The 21,294-nt window shown below is 42.7% G+C and overlaps 1 protein-coding gene across 1 annotated transcript in view; it reads left to right on the top strand.

Annotated features, from left to right (window-relative positions):
* The first annotated feature begins 9,956 nt into the window (after positions 1–9,956).
* The window catches only part of Trpm6 (transient receptor potential cation channel subfamily M member 6), a 133,666-nt gene continuing 122,328 nt past the window's right edge, over positions 9,957–21,294 (top strand). The window contains exon 1 of the mRNA XM_013117383.3: positions 9,957–10,244. Coding sequence (XP_012972837.1) covers positions 10,233–10,244 — 12 coding nt within the window. The 5' untranslated portion in view covers positions 9,957–10,232. The remainder of the gene's footprint in view (positions 10,245–21,294) is intronic.

Below are 21,294 nucleotides of genomic sequence, written 5' to 3'. Positions count from 1 at the left end.
TTGTCTAAGAACAAATCTAAACTTAAAATGTGACTTTTGTGTACATAAATTAGTCCACAGAAAATTTTTACACATTTTTCTAATGACAAAAGCTAATACAATAGGAAAATTCAACTTGGAAAAAATGAGATACAAAAGACTGCTTTTACAAAAACGAGTAAAACTAACTATAGAATCTAGGAATGTATACATGGCTAAAAACACTCATAAAGAAATGCAAGGAACCAGACGTGGCTTTAATCCCAGCAATCAGAAGGCAGATGCAGATGGATTTCTGAGTTCAAGGCCAGCTTGGTCTACATAGTGAGTTCTAGGACAGCCAGAGAGACATAGACAGACCCTGTCTTAAAAACAAAACAAACAAATGAAAAAAGCAAGGGCATTATAAAAGCCAGGTTACTGACAGAAACAATTATTAGTGTGCTAGTGTAGCCAAGTTATGTCACTTGGAGTGGGAAACGGTGCTATGGTTGGGATGTGACATTCTGAGAAGCTGCTGGTTTCTGGCAAAATTTTGTTCTTCACCAGGACATAGTTATAAATAAGTTCATCTAGTCATGCTTCCCTACGGCCATTGCTTTCTGCATATCTGTTTTTCATAATAAAAAGACAAAAACAACATTTCTGAATATATGCAAGTGCAGTAAACTCTTAAGTGAGTAAAATTGTCTTATTTTAAAATAAGCAGATATTTTAAAATCTGCTCTTTGCTTATTTCACTATTTTATATTTTTTCCTCTATCTGCAACAGGCCAAGCTGGGTAAGAACTAGTAAATTCCTAGTTTGACCCTACAATTGGTAGTCTTTAATCTGTCAACAGCAGCTTAAATAAGCTAGTACCTATCCTGAGAGCATACTCCATTTAGTCAGTAAATGGGTGGGGATTTTGCAGGAATATACTCTTCATAACTCGTGAACTATACTTGTCCGTTTTTCCTGTCCACTTCAGTTTAATCAAATCAACTCATCTGTTGCATTTAGGGGAAGGGTGAATTCTGGAGTTAGAATTCTTCAGCACTTCTCTCAATGAACTCTTGGATATATATATATTTTTATGGCAAATGTTAAAACAACACAGTGGTGACTAACCTTTGTGCTTTTTTGCTGATAACAACTTGCTCATGGTAATAACTAGGATTAAGGAAGCTTCTAAACTATAATCCTGGGCTAGTAAATGTTTTCTGGGCACTGAATTATATATATATATATATATATATATATATATATATATATATCTTCTCTTATCTTCCTTTAATATTTCTCATTTTCAGTTACTAGAGTAGTTATTGCAAACTTTCTATGAAGTTTGAATTGTTCAGTATCCTAAGAATGAAGGCGGGAGATGAAAACACAGAGAACTTTGGAAGGGCCGATATATCTCTGTGTGTGACACAGCTAGTAAGCAGTAATATATATTTCTGTGTGTTTGAGTCATGATGTATAAGAGACATGTATCTGCTGTTGAAGTGGCAGGCCCATGATATATAGTATGTGTGTAAATATACTGCACACTAAGCAGTGTGGCATAGAGACCATGCATGATGAGAGTGGAAACTATGTGAAAAGACAGGAAATAAAAGTGGTCGGAAAGCAGCAATTTGATTCTGGATGTGAGGTAATGAGCTGAAGAAAGTTCTGGAGCTGTTTCCCCGTTTCTTTCAAAATAATTATAGATTCATGAAACAAGCAAAAACCAGCACAGAGAGAAGTCCCATAGACCTTTCTTGCAAGTTTCTCTGTTGGGAGCATCTGTATAGATCAATACCCAAAGAGCTGATCAACGTTTAGACCACATGGAAAGCCTTTCCTGTTGTTCCTAGCATTACAGTGGCAGTCTAAAGTGGGCCAGTTTTCATCAATGAGTTCAGAGAGGAGGGACGTGGCAAACACTGGCTAAACTGGACCTGTCAGAGAAGTCAATCTCTTTCTGGGTCCTCAGCCTTGTAAACATTCCACACGGTCCTATGTAAATTGACCCTTGCTTTGCTCCCTGGGCGATAACTTGTTGCCTTCTGTCTCAGACTTCACACTAACATGTTTCTTATTTCTGTTTTCTTATTTCAGTGCTCTAAACTCCTCCTAGAAACAGGTCAACCCCCTCCCCTCCAAGGAGCATGAGCTGGTGAGCTGTTTAGTTTTTGTCAACTTGACACAAACTGGGAAAAGGGAGCCTCAGTTGAAAAATCCCCTCTATCAGGTTAGCCTTTAGGAAGTCTGTGGGGCATTTTCTTGAATAATGATTGATATAGGAAGGTCCTGCCCACTGTGGGCAGGACCCGGAACCCTCCCTGGGCAGATAGATGGTTTTGAGTAGTATAAGTAAGCTGAATAAGTAATGGGAAGCAAGCCAGTAAGCATTGTTCCCGCCTGGTCTCTGCTCCAAGTTCCTGCTTGAACTCCTGCCCTGAATTCCTCAGTGATGGACTATGCTCGGAAGCCAGATATACTCTTTTCTCCCCAAGCTGTCTTTGGTCGTGGTGATTATCACAGCAACAGAAAGCAAACTAGGACAGTTGCTTTGTAAATAAGGCTTATGAACTGGGAACAGATTTTCTTATGCAAAGACTGGCACCCTAAGTTTCTTACTCTATCTCCAGACCTATGCAGACAGCACTGCAACTAATTCCTGCTCAGAGCAGTATTTGCAGTTTATGTACATGGTCGTAGTGATGCGGTCGGCAGAGAAGCAGACATGTTTGCGAGTTAGGGGAAAGATGGACTTTAGCTGGACACTCTGCTGTGTTAGATAGTCAGAATTGCCAGGAACTCATTCTCCCAGGATCTCTTCCTTCTCTCCACCCGTTCTTTCTCCTGTGCTCTTTGTATTTCCTACTGTCTACAATTGTGGTACATTGCTTTTGTTGCTGGAAAGATCAGAGATCTTTGGTGCTGAAAGAAGTGCAACTGTTGGGAGAATTCTCAGCGCTGTTTTGGGGGAAGGAGGTAGATTTGTGGAGCCCTGAACTCCTTTGAGTTAAAGGTGAGGAGGTTTCTAGATCTGGCACATACCTACACACACACACACACACACACACACACACACACACACACACACCACTCTCTCTCTCTCACACACACACACACACACACACATGAGGGTTCTGAGTGTTGCAGGCACACACATGATTTAGAACTTAACCAAGAAGCGCTATCTGTGTGGAGAAGAGTTCTTGCCTTGTTTTCCCCAGTGGGATGTAAAGCCACCCCATATACCTTCTGGCAGAGTTCTGCCTGAAAATCAGTTCCTGGTGGGCATCGCCACTGGGGAACCTCACATTTATGTTAGGAAATGCTGACAAACACTCAGTTCTCTAGGATGGGAGCCGAATTCAGTGTTATCAAATGTTCATCTTCCTTGACAGGGATGAATGGGATGAAGAGCAAGTACCCAGGCAGCACTGCGTAGTGTCCTCCTGAAATGACTTTGCTTTCCTGGGTGACTCTGACCTTGAAATCGGTTCGATGATCCTGATAATAGCTTTTGCTTCTCCCACTGGAGTCTCCCACAGCAGTGACTAGGTTTCCTAGTCCTGTCTGTGCTGGCCTTGGTGGGACAGTAAGGCTATACAAACCTGCATGCCGTGCAAGTTTTGATAGTGTTCAGCCCATGTAAACATGTTTAGCCACCTGTGTCTGGACAGGGACTTGCTTTGTCTGCAGTAACAATCTCCTTTTGTTGGTTTTAATTTTATTGTGCTGCTTCAACTTTGTCAAACGTATTAGTGACACCTAATACCAACACACAGGCAATGTGTTCCATTTCTCTTGTATGCTCATGCTGAAGTCAGCATTGTCAGCATTGTAATGCACACTACAATGGATCAGTTTGATTGTTCTTAGAGCTTTTTGCTTCTTAAGGAAAACCTCCTGGAGAGTCTTACAGACTAGGACTTAGTATTGATTTTGATATGAAGAATCGCCTTAAAAATTACTCATGTATTACAAGGTTGCTCAATGGGTAGCAACAGCATTTTAGGAGCTTCTGGAAACTTGGGAAGGTGGGACTTGACTTGGGGAAGTAGCTCACTCAGGATGGGTTCTTGGGGGGTGGTATGTTATTCCTGGCCCCTTCCTGTCATGCTTACTTTGTTTCTTGTCTGGATGAGATGAGAACCTGCTTTATGACATACCATGAAGTTTTTTTTTTTCTGTTTGACTGAGTGGGGCCAAATGACCATGAATTGAACTCTCTGCCACCATGAGCTAGAATAAACCTTTGCTTTTTAGTTATTTTTCTTGTGCAGTTAGTCATAACAATGAAAGCTAACACATTTTGTATGTTGTATTTATCAAATACCATTTAAAGGAGAGGGTAATTTTCCTTCCTTCCTTCCTTCCTTCCTTCCTTCCTTCCTTCCTTCCTTTCTTTCTTTCTTTTTTGTTTTGTTTTTGTTTGAGACAGGGTTTCTCTGTGTACCAGCCCTGGCTGTTCTGGAACTCTGTACACCAGGCTGGCCTCAAACTCACAGAGATCCTGCTGGCTCTGCCTCCTGGGTGCTGGGATTAAAGGCGTGCACTATCACTGCCCTGCTGGTAGAGTGTACTTTTAAGGAAGTACGATCCTTTATTAAAGTGTAAAGGTTGGCCAGGGAGCAGCAGTGTGTAAGAATACCTGCTTAGCATGCTTGAGACCCTGGGCTCAGCTTATTCGGGAGAACTGTAAATGCTGAGTGAGAGAAGAAATTCCTATCTTCAAGGAACTTAAAACTAGTCAAAACAAAACTGGTTGAAAGCTTTCAAATGAATATCCTGTTTGTCGTTGTGCCAAGGGAGGTCTGGAGTATTTAGAGACATCAAAGTGACCGGAAGAGCCGTGTGGCTTACAGGAAGGGTTGTGGGTTGGCCTGAAAGGTAAAGTAGCTATGCAAACTCAGACACCTTTAAGGGTAAAGGAGGGTGTAAATAACATCTACACTCGTGCAAGAGCCGTACACTGGGTTTTGGCTCCCCTAATCAGATAGAGCTAGGAGAACTTTCTGATTCTAACTGGTAGAGAAGTGTTCGCTGGTAGGGAAATGTGTTAATCAGTTAGGGCACTGCAGCTGGCATCCTTGACAGGGTACATTATTTCATTGCCTTGCATTTCCAGAAGCTGGAAATTTGAAAGGAAGTGTCAGTGAGGTTGGTGCCTTTGAAGGATGTGAGGGACAATCTGCCCAGGCTGCCCATCTCCCTCCATGTGTTTGCTGTCATTACATTCCTGTGTCCAAATGTCCCTTCTTTAATTCCTAACATTCTAATTTACATATAATGCATATGCAAATAAAATGTACTTTGTAGTTCAGTGGTAGAATGCTTGCCTAACATGTGCAAGGCCCTTGGTTAGCACAGAGAGAGAGAGAGAGAGAGAGAGAGAGAGAGAGAGAAAACACAAAGAAAAAAGATTTTTTTCACAAAGGGGGGGGAAGAAAACACAAAGAAAAAAGATTATTTTCTCCTCTTTAAAATATTGTGTGATGTGTGTGTGTGTACATGTGGATATAGAGGACAGAAGCTGATCTTTACTCCACCTTACGTATTGTAGCAGGGTTTCTCACTCTAATGCAGAGCTTGCTGTTTTGGCTAGTCTAGCTGGCCATCTTCTTCTAGGGAATCCCTGTGTCAACTCTGGAGGGACTGTACGTGGGCTGCCACCACTCCCTAGCTTTTACACGAGTATTGGGAACTTAAATGCTGGTCCTCACACTTGAGACAATATTTCTATTTAGCTTTTCAAGTGTTGGGATTATCAGTGTGTGCCGCCCTCATCCCCAACTAAGAATATTGTTTACATGGGAGGAGAAATTATCTGTTTTCATGGCTATTAGACAGTGCTGGAGCACACCAGGTGTTATTTTTCAAAGGGGGGGTGTGGAATTCAGTGTTTCAATTCTACAGGAATTTGGGTTTGCAACAGTTTAGGAGAATGAATCGATGGAATTCATCTCCTCTTTGAGTTTGAGCAGGAGGGTTGTTTTGTTAGGGTTTCTATTGTTGAGATGAAACACTATGACCAAAGGCAACCTGGGGAGGGAAGGGTTTGTTTCGCTCATGCTTCCATACAACAGCTGATCAATCATTGAAAGCAGGTTGGCAGCAACTCAGGCAGGGAAAGGAGCTGGAGGCAGGAGCTGATGCCGAGGAAGGAGTGCTGCTGTAGGCTTCTTCCTCATGGCTTGCTCAGTGGGCCAGTTTTTAAAAACTGAAAATAAACTTTCTTATAAGATGTATTTTATTCATGGTTTCTCCTCTCAGACCACTCCCACTTCCTGCCCACTACTGCCACACACATCCAACTCCACACCCTTTTTCTCTCTCTCCTTAGAAAACAGGCCAATAAACCATCAGTATAAGACGAAACAGGATAAAAAAGAAAAAGCATGAGAAGCATACACACACACACCATAAAAACACAAATTAAGAAACCCTAATAAATAATCAAAAGATAAGTAAAGTAAAAGAAAACAAAACACCCTAGCAAAGCATTATGAGATAAAACATCTCCAAAATTGCCACTGAGATTATTTTGGGTTGGCTATCTACTGCTGGGCATGGGGTCTGCCTTAAGTGTGGTTTATACATCCAATGAGATTCCACTAGAAGAAACTAGATTTCCCTTTGAGTGGTTGTCAACTGGAGATGGTTTTGGATTAGGGATGAGGCCTCAAGTACAGTTTCCCTCTCAGCGTTGGTACCCTATCTGTCAGCCTGCTTTCTTGTAGAATCCAGGACTACCAGCCTAGAATGTCCCTACCTTCCTTATCTATCACTAATTAAGAAAATGCCCATGGATAAAAAATTTTAAATAGGAGAAAAAAGAAATAATTAAAAAAACTTCAGGTAAACAGAAAAAAAAAGATTAAAAAAGAAAATGCCCTACAGGCTCGCCTGCCCCACAATATGATCTTATGAAGGAAACTTTCTCAATTGAAGTTTACTCCTCCCAGATGACTTTAGTTTCTGTCAAGTTGACACAGAACTAGGCAGGACAAAGGTCTAAAATCAGAAACAGCTGTGTAGAAAAAGGGTTGAGTTCCATCCTTTATTACTGACTTTTGTCCAACTTAAAAAAATTTTTTTTGAGATAAGGTTTTGCTCTGTAACTTAACCTGGCTTTAAACACCCAGAAACTCTCCTGCCTCAGCCTCTGATGCGCTTGGATTACAGGTAAAGTCACCACACCTACCCTGATCCCCTTAATAACCTATAATTCTACATTTCCCCTACTTGTACAATTGCTTATTGTGATTGTAGCTAGGCTTGTAGCAGTTGGAGTATATTGCCTTTCAGAATGGCACTGTACTTCTGTGTATTCTCTGTGCAAAAGAGTGGTGACTCAAAGTGAGAATCATAAGCCAGGCATGACGGTAAACTGGGCCAGACCACTCCCACGCATGGCACTTTTTCTTCTTCATACAAAGAAAAAGAGCCAATCATTTCCCCCTTAGTCCTAAAAGAATGGGAGGTATTACTAGGGAACCTCTAACAATCCTTCCAAGGGAAGGAAATGAAACCAAAACCAAATCCAAATCCAAATCCAGGTCTGCAACTTCTTCAGAGTTGATCATGTATATTAGAAATTTCCCCTTAATGCTCTTGGTTATTTGGGACTCATTAAGAAAAGAAAGCGTGGCTGGGGCACCATCCTTCCCAGTGAAAACAAAGCAGCTGTTTAACTCCACCCCAATTCCCTAACTTAACCTTTAACGTTCAAGCCCTAACTTAAGATCTGTTAGGTCAGACATCAAAGTCTCCAAGCACACATGCCCATGAGAAGGCTTAAAGCTTGGAAAACTCTGGGTAGGAGAGATCAGACAAAAGGGAAGGAAACCTAAGAGAAGAATGGACAGAGGACTCAAGAGGGGGTGGGGGTGGGTTAGTGCAGGAGAGTACGGGCCAGGCCGCTCTCTAAGTTGCTGAGGCTTGTGGAGGGCGCCCCAGGCGTCCTTTCAGTCTTGATTGTTCACCCTCCTGTAAACTTGAGCTCTCTGAACGCTGGGCAATGTCTTATTCACCTTTGACTTTCCAGGTATCCAGCATTGTCGGTCAAACAATTTGTGCCCGGGGGACCATTTGTTGTCCCAAATCAGCCTACCCCAGACAAGGGATGGACCTTGTGAAATTTAGGCTTCCTAGCTAGAGACATGCTTGTGGCCAGAATCATTTTATAGATACCCTTCTCAACTAATTGAAAGAGATGCCTGGGCTCTCCCTTAGAAATCCTGGGGGGAGGGTCTCAGGATCTGCCAAGTGCAGCCCAGCATCGAAAGCATTCCTAGTGGCTGTTGGATGATTCTTGTGAGATAATACTTTCTTCCATTAGCATGAGTTTGATGAACAGCAAAAGGACTTCAGGCAGCCTCTGGGTGCCCATTTCGCAATAACTACAGATGACTACATTAGTCGGTGGCAGGAATAGCCCAAAGAAATAATGGCCTTTGTTTTGGAGATGCACAGGCAGAGGAGCTTATCTGTCTAAGCCTTCCAGTCTGATATGCATCCCTTGTCCCCACCAATGGCTTCTGTAAGCCACTCCTATGTCAGCTTTCCTGAAAGATGGGTTTTATGACTAGTGACCTCCAACTCTGGCTGAGCCAGTTTTTCTAATCAAGTCACCTTCCTGACCTTAACACCTTAGGCATGACTGGCCAGCTGTTCAGTGGGCAGTAGCACTGGGTTTGGTAATATACTTATTACAATGCCTCCAGTATTTTTGGTACAGCTTGGAACCAAAGTGTCCTGTAAAGCAGCCCATTTAGAAGGTCAAAACATTTAGGGTCACCTTGGGCTCCATGTGTCTTGAAGCTTGATCTGAAAAGCAGGTGTGGCCACTCCAACATGCACTATTGTAGAGAGATCGGGTTAGAAGATGATAGTCACAGAGCACCAGAGGTGCTAGCATGTTCCGGTCCAAATGCTTAGTCTTTTGGATGAGTGTGGATTTCTGGTTCCCCAGCCTTAGGACAGTGAAGAGAGCCAACAAATGATCTATGGAGGACACAAGGCAGGAGGCTCTGGCTTGGTTTGTAAGAGCATCTGGGCCTGTTAAATGTCTGCAGATCATTAACAATTTGAGGGGGTAAACCGAGAGGGAACGGCTTCTCATTTCTTAATAGACAAGACAATAAAATGAAGATATGTGAATTTATTAACAAACAAGGAAATGACCATTAAAACTACACTGAGAAATGAGGGAAGAAGGTTTATTAACTATGTCTCCAAATGTGAGCTCACCAGGCAACACTTCGGACTGGTCTTAATAGGAGGTGTCGCTAATTTAAAGTCACCTGTCCGGGATAAATGCCTAGAATTGTTCATTATAGTATTTGCAGTCCTCTGCGTATCGCCCATGTGTCACCTCCTCCAACACGGAGAGAGACATCTGGAGTCAATGACAACAGCTTTAGACAAGACTGTGTAGTCAGAGGACCCCCTGCCCCCGCCCCCGTAAAAGAAGTCACAAAGGAGCATTAGTAAGATTCTTCATAAATAAACCAAGGTAACTATCTTTCTTCGGTGTAATTTCTGTGAGAAAGGCGTGTTTTCTTTATTATTCTCTCGGTGTAGTTAAGTAAACTGAGACCCAGAAGGGTCTCTTATCATGCTGAGCAACTAACAGGTGTTTAAGAAACACCGAGAACCTAAACTGTGAATGTCTCCTCACCTACAGCTCTGACCCAAGAGTCTAAAATCTGTCTGATGACAGTGACCATCCATCCTCGGACTGCTTATTTTGGGGTCATCTCTTTCCTAAAAGTCACTGTGACAGGGCTGTAAAAGGCAGTGTCCATGTGAAGGCGGGGCCCTGATTTTCTTACTCCACAGTCCTCAAACAAGGTTTGGTTGCTGGCCTGGATAATCTAGGATGAAAGCAGGACCCGCGGCAGAGGCACGCACGAGTCAGGGCCGGGGCACCAGGTGGCTGTGGGTGGAGCCAGGCGCACGCGCATATCTAACAGCGATCTAGAATAGGTACGATTTGCGAAATGCTGGCTTTCAAGTCCTCTAGTCTCCACCCGAAGATGATTATCATAGCTGAAGTTTTGGCAACCTCGTGGACCCTCCCGAAAGGCAGGACCCGCAGCCTTTCCTCCCAGAGTTGGGACCTGGCCAATGCTGGGTCGTGGCCGAGCGGAAACCGAACCCGGGGTCCGGGTGGCAGGGCGCGCGCGTGAGTCGGTATCTGCCGAGTCCTGGAAGTGTCCGGGTCCCGGAGGAATCCGCTGTCGCTTTGGTTCCTGCGGCGGTGAGAATGCAGGTCAAGGTAAAAGTTGGGCCTCCTGTTGTCCGTGTTGGCCCCTGTCCACTGTCACTGCCGGGGACGTTCCGAGGTCGTGGAGAGTGACAGCGTCCAGTCCAGCACTTGAGAGGAAACGGTGCTGTGCCTGGGTGTCCTCCAAGACTGCTGGGGCACAAGCTGCCTGTCTTCCCTACCGGTTTTTCTTTACTTTCACACTTTGTGTGAGAAATGTCATTTATATTGCCCGTCGGATACAGGCATAGTTCAGGCTTGCTCTGCGTTAGTTAGCTTTTTTTTCAGCCTGGGTTGGTTGGTAAGAGCCCATTCTCTGTTGTCTTCTCAGACAGCCTGAACTGGCATCTCTGCTCCATCACCACCTGTGTCCCCGGGAGCTCAGTTACTAGATTCAGCTTTCGCATTTGGAGCAACTGGAAAACACTGTTTGAAGATTAAGTGGGATATGATACGCCGTGTGCCCTTAGAATACGCTTAATGTATTTGACAAGTTACAGGAGTTTTTCTTTTCCTCCTGTGTTGGGGACTGATCCCACAGCCTCTAGTATCCAAGCTCTCTATCACTGAGCTACATTTCCAGCCTTTTAAATACTTTTTATTTCAAGGCAGGAACTCACCAAGTTTCCCAAACTAGCCTTGAACTTGTAATCCCCCTGCCTTACTTAGCCTCTGTAGTAGCTGGGCTAACAGGCCTGCACCTCCAGGCCTGGTTTAACTATTTCATCCTGACAATAATCCTATAATGTCCTAAATGCTATCACTCTTATCCCAACCACATTCCTTCGGGGAGAAAATGAAGCTGGGAGGGGGGAGGGGAGAAGAGCTGAGATTTGAAGTCTTGCCAAGGGATGGAATGCATGGAAAAATCTAGCCATACATGTGATGGTGATAGTTTAGTTTCTTCTAGAGAACTATACAACTCTTAACTGCTCAGTGGGAAATGGCGTACTTCAATTTCTTTGTGTGTGAACATATGTGTGTATATATGTATGTATAAATGTGTATATATTTGTATATATACACACAGGCACACATATTATCGTGTGTGTTGCTATGGTGTGCATGTAGAGAGCAGAAGTTGGTTCCCTCCTTCCCCTTTAGGATCTGGGGATTGATCTGGAGTTATCAGGCTTGTGCAACAATAATCTTATACACTTTTACTTGGTGAGCCATGCTTCAGGCTCTCATATGACTTTGATGCACTAATTTATTCTTTGCATTGGATTCCTCCATAGCCAATGTATCATTAACTTCTTATCTGGATTGGCTAATTTAATTAATTGATTTTGAGTTTAACCTGTGAGAATTTGCTTGACTGTTTTTTATTTCCCATGAGGGGCTGTAACTATATGGGTGGAACAAATTATTTAGGATATATATATATACATACATACATATATATACATACACATATATAAATACATACATACACATATGTGACACACACATGTATTTTACACATCTCCATTGTTAAAATTTTTACATTTGTGTAAAAAGATACAGATTATATACATTGCACTGTTAATAGTTTCTAGGGAAAAAATCCATGTCAATATATATGGTGCTTGCTCAAATTAAGACAATATATACAGCATTTTCTCCCTATGACTACCACTCTTCAAGATTAATTCAACTAGCACATGTTTGTGGAGTGTCAACTATGTGACGAGCCCTCCCTTAGAACCTGGGGATGTAGTATGAACAGGACTTCTACTATTAAGATAAAGAAGGGATAATGAGCCCCATGGGATTGAGTTCAGCTTCAGCTACAGTTAGACTGTTTTTTCCCCCTTTCCTAAAGTGTATATGTCATACAGTCAAGCATCTATCCCTTACTTCTCTCCCTGTAAAGTAATAGCTGTTAGCTTGTATGCCATCAGACCCTCAGAACCATGCCCTTGAGATACAGAAGTAGACTTTCTGAATGGACAAACATTGCAACACTTGTATACATGCAACAGAATAGTTTTAGTCTTGAAAAGGGTGGAAGTTTTGACATTTGCTACAAGATGATTAAAAATTGGGGCCATTATATTAAGTGATATGAGCCAGTCATAAAAGACAAATATATGATTCCACTTATGAGATATTTAAGAATGTCGTAAAAATGAAATGTTGAGTGGTGATTGCCAGGGGAGGGGGAGAAGAAAGATGGAATTGTCTAGAGTCCCAGCTTTGGAACATAGAGGAGTTCCAGAGATGGCTGCCTAACAACGTGAATATATGTATCGATACTGAACTGCAAACTTAGAAATAGGATGGTAAATACTATTTCATGTATCTTTTATCAAAATTAAAATTAGAAACAGACCACTTATAATGTTCCATGCTTATAATCCCAACACTGAGGAGGCAGATGCAGGAGGAGCATGAATCCAGGCCAGTCTAGGCTGCATGTATATACCGAGTTAGAGGTCAACTTCAGTTACACAAGGAGACCTAGTAGCAAAATCCAACAAACATCAAAGAAAGATGTGCACATAAAGTGTTTAATGATATTTTTTCTAAACTTTGGATATGACTGTGTAATCTGAACTCAGGTAGGAGTAGGAAAGGTGTGGTAGATGCATCCTGGAAAATTCCCACTTGATTTGGGCAGCCCAACACTTAACTCTCTCTCACTGTCTTTTGATACAGGTCTCCCGTAGATTACAGACCTACCACCATGGAAACCTCTTTCCTTTACTCTTGATGAGTGTTGACATTTCTGTTTTTCTGTGGAAGAGGTTCCTGATCACCAATAGAATAGGAAAACTCTAAGACTATTTTAGAGTGTCACAATCAGTTTCCAGCAGTGAGAAGCAATCATTTAATTTGCCTTAGAGGCTGGATGCCTTGTCAGGGTTTGGTCAGCAGTTCCTCCTACCACAGACTACAGTTCATTGTGTAGACACGTCAGAGGTCAACATCAGGTGTTGTTCCTTTATTTTGAGACAGGGTCTCCCACTGGGATCTGTTGTTTGCCTGACTGTGCTATGCTGGCCAATTTGGGAGCACAGGACACTTCCTGCCTCTACTTGCCAGCATTGAGATAACCAGCATGCACCAGTGTCTGACTTCTGTGAGAATTAGGGATCAAACTCAGATCCTGTGCTGTGCAAGTACTTTGCTTACTGAGCCATATCCCAGCTCCCCACAGTCCATTCTGACTGGGAAAGAAGTGAATTCAAAGCTCAGCAAGGCGCCTCCCCATATGAGGTTACATTATATTTCCCCTAGTGACCTTGGGTATGTAGCCTGTGCAAGCCTGGAATGGTTCGCATCCTGGTGAAGTCACTAGTGGAAGACAATGTCATTCTCTGCTTTGTGCTGGGTCCAGATCCTCTGGAAGTAGCCCAGAGCCAGATGGGCATCAGATATCCTAGCTTTCTAACTACAGAGTTTTGAATGGTAATATTAATCTTGTGAATTTAATTCTTTATTTCTGCCATATTCTTAAAGTGTGTGTAGACATTACATGGAATTTCCTTTGCCGAACTCAAAGCCTAGGTCATTGAATGACTATAGCTCCACAAAGTGCTTACCTCACTTGCCCAGTTATGGACTAGTAACTTCTTATGAATGGCCCTATTTTACTTAAGCAGAATAGCTGACCAGGGAAGCAAAGATCTTGGTGAGAAATAAATGCTTCTTATAGCAGATGCATTAAGCAACCTCAGAGACGGATCATTGCCTAGTGTGCTCAAGTTTGACGTTCTCTTCACACTCCTTAGTGTTGGGAGCTGTTGGCATCTCACTTGGGAGGGCCTCCCACAATGCTGCCTGTGCAAACCACAGTGAATTTTGGGACAAGGCAGAACTTTTTGCTCACGATTAGATCATAATGTCTGAAAACCACTAGTTCTCTCCGTTAGGACTAAATAAGAATTAAGAAATAACAATGATAAATATTTGGGGATACAGGCAGCAGAAGTAAAGAACAAGAAACTCTAGAGTGGAAGCTAAGGGTTAGGGCACTTGTCTAGCGTGCAGAAGGCCCTTCAGCACTGAAGAAAAGAATGCAATGGACAGAACCTGTGCTTGACCTCTGGCTGTGTGTCCCCTGGACTCGTAAGTCATCCCAGTTGCTGTACCTCTGAAGCAAACCGTCACGATTTATAGGCCACCTCTTTCTAAGAGTTGTGCCTGTGATTTTGGTCTGAGATTCCATTGGAATCCATTGAAAGTGGTAGATGAGGGACCCTGGTGTGGCTGGTACCACAGAAAACTGATTTCTGCATATTCTGTCTTGCTCTGTGCCCTCAGCCCCAGCCTTCCATTGCCAGATTTTTTTCTTCCCACATTTCCTTGCTAAAGGAATGCAAATAATACAGATGATTTCCTGAAAGTGAAATCTTCCAGTTTTCACATTTTGGTAATTGGTTTGAATGTTTTTCTTAAACTGTATAGACTGAACAGAACACATCCATGATCTGCAGTCTCCATGTGGGCCATTACTCGCCTATTTCTATGTGTTCGTGTTTGTTATCTGAGGTGAGGCTTTCCTTCTGCCTTGTCCCATCCTTTTTTATTTTTAAGAAAAATTGTGTGTGCATGCACACTTGTGCATGTGTGTGCAGGAGTGTGCATGTGCGTTGGGTGTATGGGTTCGTGCATGTGTGCACAGGTGTCTTGCTCAAAAAGAGATCAGCGGTTGACTTCAGTTGTCTTCCGTAGTTACTCCTACGCTTTTGAGATTAGGTTTCTCACTGAACCCGGGCACTTATAGAACCCTGGCACTAGACTAGCTAGCTAGCAACCCCCTGGGACCTATCTGCCTGTCTTTACTCAGCACCCCACCCACCCAGCTCCACACACCGGTGCTGTTACAGGTACCGGAGCCGTCACATCTGAATCTTTATGTAGGTTCTGGGTATCTGAACTTAGGCCTTTATACTTAAACGGCAAGGACCAAGCCCACTAAACCAGTCCCATTCTTTCCACTTTTAAAGAAAAAAACTAGCAGTTTTATTGAGATAGAGTATATCTATAATTCACTTAAGTTGTTCAATTTGATGACTTTTTGTATAGCTCCAGAGTTGAGGATCCATTCTCCACAGTTAATATTAAAGCACTCATTGTCCTCCAAAGGAATCCCACTGGTACTAGTTATCACCTCCTCCTGCAGCTATACTACCTGCCAGCCACTCATCTGCCTTGTGTCACTCCAAGTCTCCTTATTCTGGGCATCATATAGAAAGGTTGTCATGCTTATTACAGCTCTTTCTTACACACTTATCTCATCCTGATGTGTTCAGGGTTATCCAAGTTGCATCATATGCAGGGGCTTCCTCTCTTTGTCTTATTAAACAATATTCCATTACATGAATATATATATATGTATATATGTATACATACATATAGTCAGTTTTTTTATTAGACATCTGATGTACATTTGATTGTTTCTATTTTGGGGATTCATACAATGATGCTTTTATGAAAATTTTTGTGCAAGGTTTTCAGTGGATTTGTCTTTATTTCTCTTGGGTAGACACTTAGGAATAGCATTGGTGGGAGATACAGAAAATCTGAGTTTAGCTTTTTGAAAAACTGTAGACTTCTTCCCTAAAGCTACCATACATCTTACATCCCTGTCAGCAATCTATTAGAGTTCCATTTTTTAAAACAACTTCTTATTTTCTGACTTTCTGACTATGTCCACCACAGTGGATGCCCAGGTGATCTGTTGATTTTAATTTGCATTTCCCTAAAGCCTAACAATTTTGAGTATCTTTTTGTGTGTGTATGGCTGTTTCAGTGTTTTCTTTGGAAATCTGTGTATTTAGGTTCTTTCTGTGGCACTTATATTTGAACCAGCACTTGAGATTGTCTCCTAGAAGTGACAATATCTGTAGATATTCATATCTGCAGAAAATTTATCTTGGATTCCTAAGGGCTCACAATCCTCTTGTCATCTCTTTAGTCTCAGGACTCACCTTTGCGCTCATGTTCCATGCTTGATATATGAGGGGCTCACAGGATTCAGGTGGTGAGCTGAACTGAATTTGCAAAATTTAAAACACTGCTGTTAAACTATCATTCTTTTTTTCTAAGATTTATTTCATTTTATATATATGAGCATTTTGCCTGTGTGAATGTATGTATGAGTATCATGTGGGTACCTGGTACTAGTGGAGATTAGAAGAGGGGGATCGTACCCTGGAACTGGAGTTACAGATGGTTGTGAGCCACCATGTGGGTGCTGGGAACTGACCCCAGTTCCTTTGAATACGTGCCCATAACCACTGAGCCATCCTTATTTCCCGCCTCCCGGTGGAGGTAAAGGGTCATCACATTATTACAGAAAATCACCTGGTGTGTGTGTGTGTGTGTGTGTGTGTGTGTGTGTGTGTGTGTGTGTGTATCCCACTGTGGGTATTGGGAGATCCTCAGTTTGCTGTTGGCTGGTGAGCTTTGTACTGTAGGCTTTGACTTTTTCATAGGTTCTCAACACAAAGCCTTGTGTTTCCATACTTTAATCACTGAGCCATCCCTCCAGCTTAAGAGCATTTTTGAAACAGTAATTTGGGAAGGAAATCACACACCATACTCATCAAACTTATGCTGAATACAAATAAGGGGCTGAATAATGACAAGTAGGAACAATTTGGGGCTATTGTTTATAGTGAGAAACCCTAAGTAGTAGTGGCCTGTCAGGGGTGTGGCTGCCTGGGCTTTATGTTATGCTTGAAGTTCATGTCCAAGACTGTGAAAAGTACAAGTGTATGCCACCGCTTACTTAGCTTGGTATTAGTAATGAATTCTGTAGATAAGGGATGGTGCACTGAGTTGCTAAGGGCAGGAACCTGAGTCTACATATGGGACCCGAGTGAGATTGACCAGATACGAACGCTAGGTCAGAGTGCCTACATATGAATCCTGGGTCAGACTGACAACATGTAAATCCTACTGTTTCTTTTACAAGCTGTTGGGTCCCTTTGGCACATCAGTCAACTTCTGTATATTTAGAATGTAATAGTTGTACTCAGGTGCTCTGGTGCACATTAAGTACTTGGCATTGTGCAGGTGAGTGTGTGGAGAAGGCACACTCGCTGCTAATGTTCCTTTACAGACTGGCTTGGACTTTCCATATGGAGACCTCTTTCTTGTTTCTGCAGAAAGCAGATACCCTCCACTGATCTAAGGACCAAGAGGTTTGGTAAACTGAGCCTTATAATCATTTGAGAGAGAGTTTTCTTCCCAGATGAATTTAAGTCTCCGAGGGCATTCCACAGACACTTGGCTGGTATCCATTAATCCTTTCCAGCCTTTGTCTTTACGGTCAGCCTGCACTTCACAAGGATTCCCAAGAAAAATACAACAAAACCAATCTCAATCTTTGACCTTATCTGTCCTAGATAAACTGGGCCTTCTAAGCAGCCAGGTTTCCTGTTTGACCCCAAGACCAAGTAAGGAGGTAGTTTTGAATGTGTAGAGAAGATTTTAAATCGTTTTTGTTTGTTTGTTTGTTTGTTCGGTTTTTCCTAGACAGGATTTCACTTTGTAGCTGTGACTGTCCTGGAACTCACTTTGTAACTCAGAGATCCGCTTGCCTCTGCTCCTGAGTGCTGGTATTAAAGGTGTGCACTACCACTGCCCAGCAAAGATTTTAAATCTTTAATGATAAAAAAATTAAAGTCAACGTTTCTATATTCTGGCCAGGCTGTTCTTGAATTCTTGACCTTAAATGATTCTCCTTTGTCAGCCTCCCATTTGGGTGGGACCACAGGAGAGCACGGATGTGTTTGGCTCCTGCGGTCAGACCTTGCAAATAAAAATCTCTCTAAAATTAGTGAGGTTTTAAAGGACAGCTTCGGGCAAAGCAAACTGACACAAGACACTTGTAAACTGGGTTCTTAATTCCTGCAGGGAACCCAGAGGCAAGCTACATGAGCCCATATTTGGGTTGCTCAAGTTCCTTGCAGCCACTCCCAGTATGAGGGAGAGCATTCCTCCGAAGTAGCTCTTATCTTGGAGACATTTCAGACAGAAGTTATGCTTTGCTGGCTGCCACTTAGGTTTGGCAAACATCTTGGTGGCTGAAGGACCAGGAGCCCTGAAGGAGCCCTTGTGTGAGAGGGGTGTGAAGTTGTTGTCCGGGGCCCTCCTTTCAGCAGAAGGGTAGGTCTGTGGTGAAGCAGGTGTCTGAGCACTTCTAGGAGGGACTGGAATTCCTGTTTGTCAGCTCTGTTCTCCGACTGTAGACAATGATGGTGGGTTCCTTTAAATTATTTTAATATATATAGTATGGACTTACATGCAGGGGCAGCTAGAGTGAAATGTTCTTCTTCATAGTACAATCCCAAGATGTTATGAACATCTGAATAGCATGCTCTGGGGTAGGAAGTTTGCTGTTCTTTTTGTTTAAACCCTCTTTTGTCGCTTGCCTTTTGAGTCAAAGTCTCTTCCTTATGGATTGATTGTATTTCTTCTCATCTTACAATGTCACAAGAAATCAAACAAAGAAGGAACAGCTTAAGAATTAAAGCCCAGTGAAATGGTGCTGCTGGGTGACTCTTAGAGGGAGGTACTGTGTGGTGTTGGTGCCCTCTTTGCTTCCTGAGTAGCCCCGTGCGCAGTCAGCCTCCACAGAACAACACCGGAGCTTTGAACGCCACAGCAACAGCAACAAACAGAAGTCGGGAAATTTGGGCCTAGCAAATACTTCATGCCTGCCAACCGCTGTTAGTCACAGCATTCTTGCTCTCCTACTGACTGACTGACTGCTGAGGGTTTACTTCCTGGACCACCCTCGTTTTCACAAAACATCTTTTTCCTTATAGAATTTTAGGAGAGTTAGTTATTCTGAATATGGGAAATTTGATATTAAAATATTAAAGGTCTTCCAGACACTGCATTTATTTATTTTTGTGTGTGGTATATATGTATATACACGTTTGTGTGTGTACATGTATGCATATGTGTGTGTGGTGAGTTGTGTAGAAGTCAGAGGCCAATGTCAGGTGTCTTTCTCTATTGCTCCCTCCTTTATCTTTTGAGGCAGGGTTTCTCAGGAACCTAGAGCTCAGTAATCTAGCTGTACTGGCTGGCATTCTGGGGTTTACCCCAGTCTCTTTTTTACCCTCCAGTGCTGGGGTTACGGATGTTGGCCTCTACCCTTAGCTTTTGTGTGGCTTCTAGATATTTGTGCTCGTGTCTGAACACACTTTAATAGAAAACCTCAGGGTGTTGAGCAGCCTAGTGGTAGAATTAAACCAAGCATACATGAAGCTCTGAACTTGACCCCTACATCTGAACAAAAGCAAACAGAAGGGTGGAAAGGATAGGAAACATAACAAACCAAAAGCCCCACAAGTAAAACAAAATGAAAGAGCACATTAATGTCTCAAATTGAGCTGAAAATATTTTTCTATTTTAAGATAACATCTAAAGACTAAGGTTAAAATTTTAACATGATAGAAAAAAAAGGAAAAAAGAAAAAAAAAACAAAACCCAACCAACCAAACAAACAAACAAAACAAACAAAAAGGAAAAAAAAAAGTTTAGACAAGAATTATGTCCAAAGGAAACAATCTTGTGACCTCCTCAGTGGACAGATGTTTAGAGGACAACAGATTATCCTCTATCCCCTCTAGAGACTCACAATATTTTCATACACTTATATGATCACAATACATTTTCTTTTCTCCTATGTACCTTTGTGTGGCAGGATAGAAAGAAGTGGCAAGTGCTTGCATACAGCGCAGTAGGCATCAAGGGGGCTGCAATGTTGGCGGGTGGGCCGAGTACACAGGGTATAAGTAGGTCATAATGGAACAGTGTATAATGGGAGTGCAGAGGCTCAGAGGGCCCGCAGAAGGAGAATGTGATCCAGATTTCATTCTGCAAAGGAGAGGAGAGTAGCCTACAGTGCGAGCAGCCTGAAGAGAGCTCCTGGAGGTAAATCTAGGGGCCCGTAGGTTGTTCAGTGGATGTAAATGAGGCAGGGAGAGGGACACTCAGGATGTGGTTGGCAGAGTGTGATGTGCACACTGTGAAGGGCTTCTAATACCCCTGAGACAATGGGGGACACTGGGTGGTTTCAAGTGAGACTTACTCACTTATTCACTCTACAAAGACTACAGGCTTTGTTGCAGAGATTGGGTCAAAGAAAAGCAAACTAGAGGCAGGAAGGTCTGGGAGATAATCAACGCAAAATTTTATGATGACTTTAGCTAGGGGAGTGGAAGCATTAACTAGGTTGGTGGCGGCACAGAGGCAGAGCCATAGACAATACATGAGCTATTTCAGAGATAGGCCCAGCCCTCCTGGTGGTTGGCTGAATGGGAAGTAATGCAGTAACTGATGGTCTGGTTCTGCCCTTGTTTGAGAGACGCAATGACTTAACAGACTGGTAGGAGAAGAAAAAGCTTTTCTGAGCAACAAGCCAGATATTGGAAGGTCAACGGCACACAGCTCTTCGTCTTGCTTGGTGCTGTGAGAGAAGGTGTACAGTATCATTTGTGGGAATGCATTCAAGAGTTCAGCAGGTGGCTGTCAGGGAAGTTCATTAGTTTTGAAAAGTAGCCGGTTCTGAAACATGGATTGTGAGTGTCTTCATCCAGGGCCACTGAGTATCCTGAACCCATGCATCCCAGAAAACATGATTCCTGCTCCCATTATAGCCAGTAAGTGCTTTGTACTTTTCTGATAATTATCTTTTAATTGGGATCTTCCTGCAACCTGGAATAGGGAGAGCACAGGGAAAGTGGCTGGTACATCTAACATAAAGTCATAATGATTTGGAGCAGGATGAAAAGCAGGAGCAAAGATACACTCAACAATAGAAAAGAAGAAAGGGAAGAAGAAAAATACCTACCCCTTTTAATGCAGGGTGCAACTTCAGTAAAAACGGGGATGCCCTAGTTTCTAACATGGACACCTGGGTACAGTGAGGAGCCCTCAGGGAGTCCAAGAGGGGCGGCAGTTTTGGTGGGGGTAATGATGGATAGGCTAAGTCCCCAATATGACTGTTATATTCCTTCTCAGACCTGATAAGGCAAGAGGGTATGTCTTACGTAAGCAATGGTTAAATTGCAGGCAGGTGAGTGGACTGCCTGTCATCAGTGCAAGAGGAGGT

This window comes from Mesocricetus auratus, unplaced genomic scaffold (assembly GCF_017639785.1).
Source record: "Mesocricetus auratus isolate SY011 unplaced genomic scaffold, BCM_Maur_2.0 Super-Scaffold_4256, whole genome shotgun sequence".
NCBI classification, from domain to species: domain Eukaryota; kingdom Metazoa; phylum Chordata; class Mammalia; order Rodentia; family Cricetidae; genus Mesocricetus; species Mesocricetus auratus.
The sequence above is the reverse complement of the archived record's forward strand: the minus strand, read 5'-3'. Positions and strand labels throughout refer to the sequence as shown.